Genomic DNA, 15,332 nt, shown 5'->3' on the forward strand with positions numbered 1-15,332 from the left:
CATCAAACATAACAAGTGATGCGCTTGCAAATTCAGTTGGCACTGTCCACTAGTGATTTAAAATGTTCACATCATCTAAGTTAATGAACATTTATTTTTATTTCATCTTATTTTCGTGCTTATATCCAATTAAGGTTCAATCACGCTGTCCTGGGCACACACCCTCAGCTATCTGGGCTGTCTGTCCAGGACATTGGATTAGTCGCTAGTGAGAGAGAAGAGGATGTAGTGGTCTTAAACCTACCGACTGAGTCGTTAAAACTCGCTCTGGGTGGGAGCCGGTAACAGGATGCGAACCCAGTACCTACCAGCCTTATGTCCGATGGCTTACCCACGACACCACGTGACTGAGGCCGAGATCACTGATCCTCACCCCGCCCACTAGTTGATACGAGTATAAAGATGTATAACGGTTCAGTAGGTCGTGTGCATCAACATTCCTTTTCGTTTTGGTACACAGCCCGCGGGCGGGACGTAGTTCAGTGGTACAGCGCTCGTCTGATGCGCGATCGATCTAGGATTGATTCCCGTCGGTGGGCCCATTGAGCTATTTCTCGTTCCAGCCACTGCTACACAACTGGTATAACGAAGGCTGTGGTATATATTATTCTGTTTGTGGGATGGTGCATATAAAGATCCCTTGCTGCTAATCGAAAAGAGTAGCCCATAAAATGGGTCTGTGTGGTCCTCAACCATATGTCCGACGCCATACAAGTGTAAATATAATGTGTTGAGTGCGTCGTTAAATAAAACAATTCCTTTCTTCGTTCGTACACAGCCCCGATGACTGTTCTTCTGTACGGCACGATCTCGAGCAACAACACCCGTCTGCTGGACCAGCTGCGAGTGGGACTGAAGAACATCCTCATCCACCTCGGCGGCTACGGCGGCTACATCAGCATCAAGCAGGACACGGAGGCCGACAAGAAAGACAAGTAAGTGACAAGATGTACTAGGGCGGATCTACGATTTCCGTGTTGAGTCCGGAAAGATAATCGTAAAAACAAAGTCTTGAACTTATGAGATCCGACGTGTCTGTGACTGAAAACGTGATGTTCATAGACATGTTCATATACTTGTGTATTTAAAGGGACAGGCCTCAGTTTGCTTTCATAGCTTTTAAAAAAAATTACATATTAAATATATTTTAATGTTTAGAATATCAGTGTCTGTAAAACAAGGTGTTTATTGTCCAAATGTCTGTCTGTCTGTCTGTCTCTCTCTGTCTGGCTCTCCTATCTCTCTTACTCTGTCTCCGTCTCCGTCTCCGTCTCTCTCTCTCTCTCTCTCTCTCTCTCTCTCTCTCTCTCTCTCTCTCTCATTCTCATTCTCATCTGTCACTCGAAATAGACATTCGGGAAAATAACTGAATGGTTTAAATAGATATATAATACTACGGGTCTGTAAAAAAAAGAAAAGAGGTGTTATAAATATGAATAAAATGAGATACATGTTATTTCAGTGTACATATCACACGTCTGAAGTTTATAGCTGCTGAAGATGGCGGTAAAAAGGTTATCCCCCTTGATGCTATTAAAAAGATCTTCAACACCAATACAGATGACGATATCAACCAATATCTTCCACTTCCACTCTACACCGGAACAGGTTATCAGCAAAGGCAAAAGGCATCAGCAGTAAGTTTTTATTTTATTTTATTTTATTTTATTTATTATTATATTTTTAATGGTTGAATACATCTGCTGCTAAGCATTTCTAGCAACTTATTTTCTTAGCTCTTCTTCAAATATTCGAGTTTTTACTAAATTGTGGCATGTTCCCGACTAGTGTCTACTTATAGCCTTTTTAACGATTCCTGTTAATGCATTTTCATCCCGACGCCTCAACCATGAAACATCTGAAATGATCCAAACACAAGCTTTGCTCTGATTGAAAAAGTATAAGTTTGTTTTGTTTAACGACACGAGAGCACATTGAATATCCCACATTTGTTAATTCTGACACAGTCTTATAGAAAACTCGTTACGGCTTTCAGTTAACATCGAGGGGTCAAGAAATTGTATATAACAGATCTCATGATTATTACAAAGATTATATATGCTGACGAGTTTGATTTTTAACAGGCATGCTATTGCATGGAAACACGGATAAAAAAAAAAGATAATAAAAAAAATAAAAATAAAACTTAAATAAATAAAACTGTTGATATTAATATGAGTGTAACAACTATATGAAATATATTTGATAATTATACCAATAGAAAGAAATAAGGGAACACTTGGTAGATCCAATTTTATTTCTTACTTGTGTAGTAATGTCTGTATTGCATACAAAGATGTAACGTTACACTGAATGTCAGTAGAACTGTTAACATCCTCACATAGATGAAGATATTTGCTTCAGTCAATCTATGCTGTTCCAATTTATGTGATGCCCTATTTCTCTCCATCAGTATATAGACACCACAGGCGTCCATACGTCTACAAACTAGGAGGCCAGGTATATATTAATCCGCTTTTCAGCTGGTGGGGGTTGAAGTGGGGGTGGGTGGAATGGTGGAGGGGCATAATCCTTAGAGCGGTGCTACCCTTTCTGGAGGATGTATGTGCTTCTCGTGTGTTTATCTGCACCTCCATCCACCAGACTAAGTGATGCACGTGTTGTTGTATTGCAGGAAGAAGCGTCCAACTGGGCGGACCGCCACTGGTATGTCATCTTCCTCATCCTCCTGGCCATACTGGTTGTCGTCGTCGTGGGAGCGCTCTTCCTCATACGGAGAAGGTACACACGGTTTTCGGTGGATTGACTGAAATTTGAAAACATACTTTATTACATACACATACACACGCACACATGCACAAACAAACAAACACACACACACACACATACACACACACACACACACACACACGCACAAACATACACATATACATATATATATATATATATATATATATATATATATATATAAAAACACACACATACATACAAGGACAATTTGATAGCTCAGAACGTATCGTGGCAAGTCGGCAAGTTGCGGGCGATTCGGTGCCACAGGTTCGAGTCCCAGCAACGGCATGGGACAATGTGTGAGGCCAGACAGGATTTAATTATCCCCTGCGCCAGTGCGTTAATATCTATGTATGCAATAGTCAACCTCGACATACATTCAATATATAGATATTCATACATAAATACATACATGCATACATACATACATACATACAAACAAACATACATACATACATACATACACACATACACACACACATACACACACACACATACATACATACATACATACAATATATATATGTTCATACATAAATACATACATACAAACATACATATAAATTGGACACAAGTTATCCAACTTGCGAGGCCCTCTCCTAATAACAGACTTTAAATTGTACAACAAAAGCGACTTTAATTTTCAATAAATCACAAAATCAATCAATTAATAAACGTTTTTCGGTCAGACGAGATTAGACTTGTCACAGGTAACTCGTGGTGTCGTAGAAGGACGTAGTAACCAAGCAGTTAAGAAAAATGTCTACGGAAAAAACCCCACCACACAAAAAACCTCATTTGTTGGTCCAGTGCCTCTAACATCGAGATAACGACGTTTGACTGTAATATGTATTACCACAGTGTGTATCGTCTGTTTTTGTTTTTTGCAGACGACGAAAGGCGAACAGTGATTACAAGACGGCCATTAACGGCGTTGCCCATCCAGACGGGAATCTGAACGTGGCCTTCGAAAACGACATGTACCTTCGCATGAACAGCGCCAATTCTCGGACAGAAGTCGGACTGACGCAGGTGAACGACAACCCGCTGTTCCAAGGACCTTCTCCGCCTAGCACCAGGTCCGCTCACCCCGACCCACGCCCTCACCAGATGCTTCTGAATGGAATAACTGCGTCCGACTCCACGACCGAAAACCCGTACATGGAACCAAGCAAAAGCGTGGAGTACGATACGCCACCCCGATCTCAACTTCCGCCCCAGCGTTCCCACTACGAAAACAGTTGCCTAGATACGCGGGAGACTGCCGGAAGTGACGCAAAGGATAACTGCTACACGGACTTCAGCAATCTGGACGGGCGTGGTGAGGAAAACCATTACCACGATCTGGATGACGTTGCTATGGAGAAGCTGACCCTGGACGAACACCAAGCGGCGTCCAGTGACGACGAAGAGGACGAAATTACTGCGATCAAGAAGCAGATTAAGGCAGACAACGAGAAAGAAGAAAAAGAAGAAGAAGAAAAACGAGAAGGCTAGGCCCAGTGATAATGTCAAACAAATAATAATAATAATAATAATAATAATAATAATTTTGAAAAAAACAAAAACATCGTGCGTTTCAGGGAACTAGCCCCAATTTCAGCCAGCAAACGTTTCACGAACTATTTGATTGGTTCTCAAAGTGGCCATTTGGTTTACCGTGAAGCGCATAAACCAGTCTAACGGACGTTTTTCTGATCGGTCTGGCTCAACTCCGTACAGACCTTATCTCGAAACAAAGGACGACCCTAATTGTTTTCGATTTAAAATTTTTTAATGCATTGGTGAAAAGAATAACATTTTATCTCGGCCTGTAGGGATGACTGAAGTATAAATAGCCGACCTGTCCTACCTAATTTCTTTTTGGCACATTCCCTGAAGCACACTAATTTTTTTAGACCTAAGAAGAAAGAATGATCAAATTATTACACAGATTCCATCATGTGTACATTAACCACCGGCAATGTTTTTTCTCATAGGGTTAAGATATTTCTACTCATACAGGCGTGGAAAAGAAATATTGTGTATTTATTGAAACGAAATTATTTTAAATGGTATAAAAGTAATAAGCTGTATTTTAGATACAAGACATTGCAGATCGAGGTGTGATAAATGAATATTTCAGCTGTTTTTATGAAAGCGAAGCTGTGATTGGTATTTTAATCCACTGCGCTAATAGCTTAGTATTCTTTATATAGTACGCACCATTTACCTTCGCTACCAAGATGTCGTCAAGAAAATCTTTTTATATAAAAAGTTGGAATATTTTGTATTAAATGTATTGAGCCACTTGAGTGCCATATTTGATGTCGCGCAGCGTCTTCCCTAAAATATAGTGTGACGTCATTTGAAACATCTTGCCTTCCAATTTCACATTCCAGTCCTTGTCTTCACAACTGTTGCTCCTGGCTGTGTTAAAGGGACATTCCTGAGTTTGCTGTAATTTTTAAGATGTTATCGACTAACAGAGACTTTTTGACGACTGTAATTACATATCAAATATATTTTTCTGCATAAAATATTAGTGGCTGTATATTAAACGTGTTTCTGATCGTTCTAATATTTGTACTAGGTTAAATTTCATTTTATTTCCTGAACAAGATTTTTTCGTACGTACGAACTTATTTGAAGACAGGGTGGGCTCCTTACAAATATTAAGACGACCAAAAACACATTAAATATACAGACACTGATATCGTAAACCAGAAAATATATTTAATATGAAGTTCAATCGTAGAAATATTTTATTAGTCGAATACATCTTACAATGCACCAAACTCAGGAATGTCCCTTTAAGTGTCACTTTTACATCTGTCTTATACTTCATCTTCAATCGTTTGGCTTGATCACACGGCGTACCGGTACTCGTAATGCTCGACTAATAATGAGAAAAAATAGCCATTTTAAAGATGAAATAATACATGTATATTTATTTTACACATTCCACAAAAGGAATATCGTGTTCAAAATATTAGAACCATTTTAAAACAATCGACAGTATTCAACAGTATTACAATACGACGTCTGGTTCACAATGACTCCACATTTTTTCGTTTAATTATTTACTACTTTCTATTTATTGACCCAATTTGCCATAGTATAGTGGTATATGTAACTCGACTGAAAGTGAGGTGAATAACTATTACATGTTGAAAGTTCGCATGTGTGACCTATGTTGACGTAACGTCACCGATGTCTTCATAGCTAGCGTGGCGTTTCATATTAAATGCATTTTAAATACGCTTGTACCGTGTGCGTTAGCATGTTATAGTACTGCAGTAGTTTGCCGTTAAAAAGTACATACTCTAAACATGGGTTAGAGCAGATAATCGACCAATATGTCCAAAGTGGACATCGTGGATTCTTCCCTTGGATCCTTCATAGGGTGGACCGTCGACGTTTGAGTTGACCTGATCGTACGTCATGGCATCATCACGTCCTATAAGATCTACCGATTGGTTGTAATGAGTCGCGCTACCAGTCTCATCATGGCATCGTCACGTCCTATAAGATCTACCGATTGGTTGTAATGAGTCACGCTACCAGTGTCGTCATGGCATCATCACGTACTATAAGATCTACCGATTGGTTGTAATGAGTCACGCTACCAGTCTTGTCCCGATAGCTGGATGCAAATTCCATAGCACCACCACCACCCCCACCCGCCTGCTACCGATTTGATCGGGCTGCTGGTGCTCCCTTGCACCTGCCAGTGCAGGCGGTCCCTCCTCTCCCCTCCCCCCACCTTTCCTGTCATAGACGGAGGAGCCGGCCAAGGCCGGCTCTTGTGCCCACGACAGGCGTGCGCTACAACAGCTTGTTCTGAATGTGCACGTAAAACCCTATGACATGACATGACATGTAATGAGTCACGCTACCAGTCTTGTCATGGCATCATCACGTCCTATAAGATCTACCGATTGGTTGTAATGAGTCACGCTACCAGTCTTGTCCCGATAGCTGGATGCAAATTACGGTTAAAACTCCTAACAAAAACATAGCATGACCTTTTAATCCCATACCAATTCGTGTAACAATCGAAATTAATTTGTTTTTAGAAAAATCTTAACAAACTGCCATCAAATTCCATAGATTAATTTGTTTTGTGGAACAATCAATATAAAACAGTTATTGTATGTACAGTTCTACCGTTAGTCTCCACGAACTCTATTATCGCTTAGTAACAATTCAGGTGAAACTGTTTACCTTTGCTGTTCCAGCATTTTGTCTAGACCCATATTTACACACAAACATTACTTTAGTCAAAAATGTTATGATAGTTTGATATAAATATGTTTTTAAACGAGTTGTAAGTTTATTCCATATAGAGGTACATACCATTTCATCGCTCCAGTTTAAAGACATATTGTCACAGAACACTGACCTATTACATGGCGTAAGAAAGTATTACTTAAAAAAAATATATATTTGATTTGTCCCTAAATGTTCTTTATTCAACTATCTACGTAACCACCATACTCCACTTATTAATGATATTTTGTAAAAATAATTGAATTATGGCAATGGTCCATAATTCAAACACTAACATTGCTGAGAGGGTTGACATGGATTTCACTCCATCATGGTGCAGTTAAAGTGATGCAATAACTAGATTTGTCCTGTAAAAATTAATGTAATTTTGATTTATTATTAATTTTTAGAGAAATAAGGTCCTTAAATCTGTGACAGTATGCCTTTAACGATGTAAACGAAGTCTACTCTCGTCATTTCTGGTTATTTTGTTTATTGCGATCTTGAAAAGTGTACATTCAGACAGTAATACACGTCATCAGTTCCAGTTTAACGATGTAAACGAAGTCTACTCTTGTCATTTCTGGTTATTTTGTTTATTGCGATCTTGAAAAGTGTACACTCAGACAGTAATACACGTCATCAGTTCCAGTTTAACGATGTAAACGAACTCTACTCTTGTCATTTCTGGTTATTTTGTTTATTGCGATCTTGAAAAGTGTACATTCAGATAGTAATACACGTCATCAGTTCCAGTTTAACGATGTAAACGAAGTCTACTCTTGTCATTTCTGGTTATTTTGTTTATTGCGATCTTGAAAAGTGTACACTCAGACAGTAATACACGTCATCAGTTCCAGTTTAACGATGTAAACGAAGTCTACTCTTGTCATTTCTGGTTATTTTGTTTATTGCGATCTTGAAAAGTGTACACTCAGACAGTAATACACGTCATCAGTTCCAGTTTAACGATGTAAACGAACTCTACTCTTGTCATTTCTGGTTATTTTGTTTATTGCGATCTTGAAAAGTGTACACTCAGACAGTAATACACGTCATCAGCATTGTTTCACACTTTAATATTTTGTTTAAGAATGTATGTATTCACAGTACCACAAGAGATGTAGATATATTTACATTTACTCAGATCCCTTTTACATGTAAATATTTTATACTTTCGTTTTGATTACGGAAATACCACTAAAAGTGCTTTCATTTTATTTTCATAATACTGTATATTGCCATTGCTCTTGCTTCATATTAACATAAGCCTATGGAACAAACACGGTCTAAATGTCTGTCTGTGTGTGTGCGCGTGTGTGTGTGTGCGCGTCTTTTTGGAGGGGGTGAAGATGCGTGTGCAGAAAATTTGGCAGATGACTTTAGACGACAGGTTGAGATCTAAGCAGTTCCGGGGTGGGGTGGGGTGGGGTGGAGTGGGGTGGATGTATATATTCAACCTGAAAATGTTGAAAGCTAAATGTCCTGAAATGCAAGTTCCTACATTCTGCAAGTTAAATTCATCATGGTAAATGCAGGTGTATGCATTAAAAAAAACAAATTCTTTAAGCGGTGTGTGTGTGTGTGGTATGTGTGTGTGTGTGTGTGTGTGTGGTGTGTTTGTGTGTGTGGTGTGTGTGTGTGTGGAGCGTGTGTGTGTGGGGTGTGTGTGTGGAGTGTGTGTGTGTGTGGGTGGGTGTGTGTGGGTGTGTGTGTTCGACCCCAGAATCTCTCGTCTGAACACATCGAATTTTAGTACACTGATGAATACAACGAATTTATTTTTTTACCAGGGACATGTGATAGTTTCTTTAGATGGCTGAGTGTTTTTGTGAAGAGTGCCATATTATGTTTCATAGAAATATATATATTATTAGATCAATCCAAGCATTTACTACTAATAAATTTTCAACTAAACATTGTATTTATTCACCATGTGTTTATAGGCAACCTTTATTAAATGGACTAATCGTGTAAGCACACATATACGAGTATTGTCTACTGTGTAAGGTTTAAAAGACTGAGTTTCCGGAAACTCGACCCTATCTAGCAAAACGTGCCGACATTCAAACATGTATTATTCTCTCTTTTTTGTCGATTAAAAATAAATAACATGTATAGTCCGTCCCATCATTCTATTAAAATGTGTTTTTTGTAAATAATTTCAATTTGATTTGACTAAGAAGAAAAGTAAAAGTGTTTTGAAAATAACAACGAAATACAATTTGTGTGTGCAATTTACAAATCAATCGGCTTAGAAATAAATAACTTATAGTAAATTACATAGTATGAACAAAATGCAGGTGACATTTTATCTCGACCCGAAGGGATGAATCTAGGTTTAAAAAACCTAAAAAAAACCCAAACCCTATCCGATCAGCCATACCTAATGTTTTGAACACATTTCTCACACCCGCCCCCCCCCCCCCATTTTTGTTAAACTTAAATAATCACATAATATTACGCTGCTATCGTGAGAGGTCATTCTGAAATTAAAACGGTGATTATTAAATATTAATTAAAAATATTCTGTCATTTATGTCAAGATTTTTTGTTTGACAAAGAAACGTATAAACAAAATAATTACGAAAAACAATTAAATGAAAAAAGTAAAAAAACTAAATCCTCACTTAATTAGAAATATTTAATGATTACTAACAACAGCAACAACAACAACAACAAAAATAACAACAACAAAAATAACAAGAACAACAACAACAAGAACAAAACTAACAGGAAGAAGAAGAACAACAATAGCAACAAAACCAGTTTACAATACTTGTACGGAAAATTAGAATAAATATGGAAACATTTCATTCAGTGGTTTTTGATTTTACTTTTTGCTAGTTTTGTGTTAAATTCCAACAGCAACATCAACTACAGCAACCACAACAACAACTACAAAGCAATTATCCACCTAAATTGAAGAGGATATCTCATTATCCACCTAAATTGAAGAGGATATCTCATTATTCCCCAATGCAGTTTTGATTACATAAATTAACCTAATAAACCTAACATAATTAACAAAATCGCTTTATGGATTTGTTTAACCGGTCATGTAACACTTCTACATGTACATATACATATATATTAACAAAACCATGTGTGCATGAACATTATGCAGTGTGTGAAATATAGTGTGTTGTAACATGAAATATTGATGTGTTTGTAAATAAAAGTATATAACATTTCTTTGAACGTCGCTTACCTTTGTCATTGTGTTAAATTATTTTTATTCCACGACGCACTCGACATATTTTAATTACGGTTATTGAGCATCGATCACATGGATATGGATACGGCCTCTGTTACTTCGCTTTGTGGAGCACTGGCTGGAACGAGAAATAACCCAATGAGCCCACCGAACCGGAACAAGCCTAGACAGAACGCGCATTAGACGTGCGCTTTACCACTTGACTACGTCCCGCCCCAGTAGAAAGCTTTAACGTTAGGGTGAGGATTAGGAACAGTCAAATGTCGTGCAGTAGGTTCGAATCCTGCCAACTGACACTTGTGTCTTTAAGTATTCTTTATTTAACGACACATTCCCTAGCTCCAGTGCCATCTGGCCTTCTTAAGATAAAGGCTATGACGTCACTTACACCGCTAGAGGGTACTCGGACTACACCCCACCGCGCCACATTTTATCCTACGGCTGTTTAACGTGGTACTGGTACAGTCAGTCCAGAATTGACATTTTGATTCACACAAGTGACGCAAACATTAATTATATCTCTCTCGTGTCAGAGTGACTTCTTAATCTCCCCACGACTGATATATCAAAGGCCGTGGTATGTACCACCCTGTCTGTGGGATAGTGCATATAAAAGATCCCTTGCTGCTAATCGAAAAGAGTAGCCCAGAAGTGGCGACAGCGGGTTTCCTCTCTCAATATCTGTGTGGTCCCTAACCATATGCCTGACGCCATATAACCGTAAATGTGTTGAGTGCGTCGTAAAATATATACTCTTCAAAATAAGAAACGCAAAATCACATTGTCGTAACATTTGGAGAATTGATTTAATTATTGAATGGTGAGTCCGATAATTACCAAATGTTGCAGGATTGTTCACAATTCACTCTAGTCCATTGTGAGTAAGTAATAGGACACACCACCAAGGTCAAGGTCATCTGGAGTCAATACCGGGTGTGGCCTCCGCGTGTGTTGACAACTGCCTGGCACCGCCTGCCCATTGAAGCAACCAGAGTACGGATGACGTCCCGGGGGATGGTGGCCCACTCGGCCTGCAAGGCTGCTGCCAGCTCGGGCAGGGTCTGGGGCTGTGGTTGTCGCTGTCGGAGGCGTCGGTCCAACTCGTCCCATAGATGCTCAATTGGGTTCAAATCCGGTGATATCGATGGCCAAGGAAGGACATTAATGTTGTTGTTCTGTAGGAAAGCCGTTGTGAGACGTGCTGTGTGAGGCCTGGCGTTGTCATGTTGGAACACTGCGTTGGCGTTGGCCATAACTGGAACGATGTGTGGCCGGAGGATCTGGTCAATGTAGCCCTGTGCATTCAGGTTGCCCTGCACGTGGACCAGGTCAGTTCTGCCAGTGTGTGAGATGGCTGCCACACCATGACACTACCCCCGCCGAATCTGTCCACTTCCTGCACGCAGTTTGCCGCATAACGTTCACCACGACGCCTATACACGCGACATCTTCCATCATGACGTCGGAGCAGAAATCGGGACTCGTCACTGAACCACACCTGTCTCCATCGCAGTTGAGGCCATTGTCGATGAATCTGGCACCACTGCAGTCGGAGTCGACGGTGTTGTGGTGTTAAGATGACACCTCGAACTGGACGTCTGGCACGAAGTCCTACCTCACGTAGGCGGTTCCGTACGGTCTGGTCGGATATCCTGCGCAAACCTGGTATTGCTGCGGCTGTGGAGGTGGCAGTAGTCAATCGTTCCCGAAGGTGGCGTACCCGGATGTAGCGGTCCTGCCCGGGGGTAGTGACCCGTGGTCGACCGGATCTAGGGAGGTCACGTGTTGATCCATGTTGCTGGTAACGGTCCCACAGTCTGGAGATGGTGCTTGGGGACACATGGAATGCCCTGGCAACGGCCGTTCTGGATTCGCCTGCGTCTAGTCGGCCGATGGCATTGTTTCTCTGCGGTTCACTGAGACGTGGCATGTCCTGGATTGTCAACTGTCGGCCAGATACAGAGGCCAGGCAAGCGAACACCCTGCACTTTTATACTGTCGGTGTTCATGTTGCACGTGCAGACAACGCACGTGCAGTGGTGACATGGTTTGCACGTGGCTGCGTTTTTGCGAATATTTACATTTTGGAACTTTATTGTACAGTAGCTGCGTTTTATCGAATGTAACCGTGGGAATGTGTTTGGGACATGCAATGACCTTATATTCACAAAGCATGAACCGGTAGGAAACATAAAATCGGAGTTATAACCCATTTGTACCCTTTTGCGTTTCTTTTTTTGAAGAGTATATATATTGTTTTTGTTCTTAATCTCCCATTCAAAAGACCATTGGTGTGAACAAATCAACTAAAGCTGCTTTTGATCCCATCCAAACCCACCCACACATTAATCCATCCATCCATCCATACATACACCCATGTCCATCGACCGATCCATCCATTCATCCATCCATCCATCCATCCATTCATTCATTCATCCATCCATCCATCCATCCATACATCCATCCCATCTCCAAAAGTCCGAACCAAATTGTTAACAACTACGATAAATTACTCTCCTACCTTCAATTACTGTTACCCCCCCCCCCCCCCCCAAAATTAAAAAAAAAAATTTCCAGACACAAGTTGTGAAAGGACTATCACAGCGACACAGATTCCATATATGAGACTGTAACGATATCACCAGTATCGACTTCGCTGAGATAGCGTAGGGCAAAATACATGCAGTTTTCTGCCGTCTGCCGTTTTGCTTTTTTTTATGGAATACTCATCAAGAGGGGTGAAAGCCTACATAGTATGTTACATAATTAATATAAAATCGATGTTCTATAGTGGTATCTCTAAACAAAACAAATTAAATGTTTTTAATATGATGTCATCACGTTTGCTTTTATATCATAACATGTTATGGTGTTTTTAGATTAAGTCATATCCTTTCAACCCTCTTGGAGACTATTCCATAAAAAGTCAAAATGGCAGTCACCACAAAATTACATGTTTTTTGCCCTATGCGATCTCAGCGAAGTCGATGTAGGTGACATAGTTATCATCTAGTATGTGGAATCTGTGTCATTGTAATGGATTTTTCAAGAGTTCTGTCTAGACAAAATATGGGTAAAAGCTAACGAAAAATAAAGGTAGGAGAGCAGCTTATCGTAGCCTAGTTGTTAACATTTTGGTTCGGACTTTAATCATCTGTTGCATAGCTTGCATGTCCATGGAAGAACGCCCAATAGCCGATGTGTTTACTTTTGCGCTAGGGTGTCATTAAATATTCATTCATTCGTCTATGGAAGAAAAACCGTATATCCACAACACTCCACAAGAACTAGCACATATTGGACACCACCCTTTTGACGACATCGATCATATCCTTTGGCGGGACATAAACGTAATGGTCTTGTTCTTGTGCCTCTATAGACACGGATCCGTATTTCAAATCTCGCCATCTGGCCATAGCTTCAAACTGACTTATCGTTGGGTTGAGGCTTCCGCTTTTTACCTCTACCACTGCGCCATTTTGTGGCAGAAACAGAGCATGCGTCAACCCTGAACCAGCCATTCCCATTAGAACGTCCGTCTGCGCAACAAGCTTTAGTTGAGTCTTCATTGAGAAGGTATCCATCTGATAGCCGCTGACGTCAAATGATGGAAACGTCTTCTGCACTGCAGAAAGTAATTCCTTTTCGTTGACTATCTTTCGACTAACGTTGCCTTTAGAATTTCTAGCGTGCGTTATATAGTCACGTCTCCATACAAATAGCAGGGACAATTTACCACACATCACGTTTCGCTCTGAAGACACCCCGTATGCTGAAAATATGAACTGTCTGAATTCGTCCGCAAACGGCATGGAACCTTTTGCAGGCTGTAGCATAAGACTCTTTTCTTCCGGAATATTCCAGATCATGTTTTCAAACTTTATTTTTCCTGACAAATGCCCAGCGCGTACGACTTTCCCAAAGACGTTGGACCATAGTTCATTCATAACATTGTATGGATGCCCGTCCATTATTAATATGTTTATTGGCGGAGTTACGTTTAACACCAGCGTCGTGAGGAACGCGTTGTAGACCGTTGCCATGGTGTTGAGAAGACTCGTGTACTTGTACCGCTGCAAAGCGAGAGTATATCCACTTACTACGTCATCGACCTCGGTTTTGTTTTTAGTCCTTGTCTCAGAGACAGTTACGTTCATCCATGTATCTAAGTAACTCCCGGAGAAATGTGACACTGGCATATCTTCACAAGCCAAACTGAAAAATCCACTAGGCAGATCCAAAAGTTCTGACTTTCGTTCTTGGTCCAGCACATCTTCAACAGGCTCGCCGCCATGTTTTTCAAATGCATTCTGGGAATCGATGATCACGTGACGTAAATATGCAAATCTGTGGCCATAGTTATAAAACACCTGGTGATGCTTCAGACTGTCAAACTGTAACCAAGACCACATTGGATGCGTAGCAGACAGGTGATATATCCTATTATTAACCACAAGGGTTCGTATTTTCGTTGTAATTTTATTTTCGGTATTGATCAATTTCCAAAAATATAGCTGCCATAATAAAAATACTATCGTAACGAGCAAAAGATAAAAAGCCAATTTTCTCATACTTAGGTATTATTTCTCAGCACACAACTTTCCCATTAACACAATGAAAAGAGGCGAGTTACTTTAAAACTGATTCGTTAAAGTACGTTCGTGTTAACGCATAAATTTGTTATTTGATACACTCGTACTCGATTCCTAATTACAATGATGTTGTAAAGGTCATGTATGGGTGTTGTCGTATCAAGTTTTTCGATCGTGTAATAACGATTTTCGTATAGATTATTGAAGTGTTATTGTGTAGAAATACTTGATCAATACAAATGCTCGTTTTACAGGCATAAGTACTGTGTTTTTCATGATATTTGGAAACAAAAACATGTCAAACATGTTTGATACTTCTAACATATAGTCTTACAGAGGAAATCCGCTACATTTGTTTCCATCAGCATTACCATTAAATTGTATGCTGTGTCACCGAGCGCACTGGTTCAATAAACTTAATATTACATTGTATTGTGAAGATAAGAATACGAAACTGCGCGAGGTTTGCCGTTCAGATTTCTTCATTAAACCGGAACAGAATAAACCGAATAACCTACGTT

At 39.9% G+C, this 15,332-nt stretch overlaps 2 protein-coding genes across 2 annotated transcripts in view; one reads left to right on the plus strand and one right to left on the minus strand.

Annotated features, from left to right (window-relative positions):
- LOC121367477 overlaps positions 1-5,040 on the plus strand; it is a 39,652-nt gene extending 34,612 nt beyond the window's left edge. Inside the window, exons 8-11 of the mRNA XM_041491668.1 lie at positions 779-935; positions 1,463-1,637; positions 2,636-2,742; positions 3,642-5,040. Of these exons, the coding sequence (XP_041347602.1) occupies positions 779-935; positions 1,463-1,637; positions 2,636-2,742; positions 3,642-4,248 (1,046 nt within the window). The 3' untranslated portion in view covers positions 4,249-5,040. The remainder of the gene's footprint in view (positions 1-778; positions 936-1,462; positions 1,638-2,635; positions 2,743-3,641) is intronic.
- An 8,211-nt stretch (positions 5,041-13,251) lies between these two features.
- On the minus strand, positions 13,252-14,631 carry LOC121367301. The gene has a single exon (XM_041491414.1). It carries the CDS (start codon positions 14,629-14,631, stop codon positions 13,507-13,509), a length of 1,125 nt encoding a protein of 374 aa, XP_041347348.1. The 3' UTR covers positions 13,252-13,506.
- Positions 14,632-15,332: the final 701 nt, after the last annotated feature.

Source organism: Gigantopelta aegis, chromosome 3, assembly GCF_016097555.1.
Source record: "Gigantopelta aegis isolate Gae_Host chromosome 3, Gae_host_genome, whole genome shotgun sequence".
In the NCBI taxonomy this organism is placed as follows: Eukaryota; Metazoa; Mollusca; class Gastropoda; order Neomphalida; family Peltospiridae; genus Gigantopelta; species Gigantopelta aegis.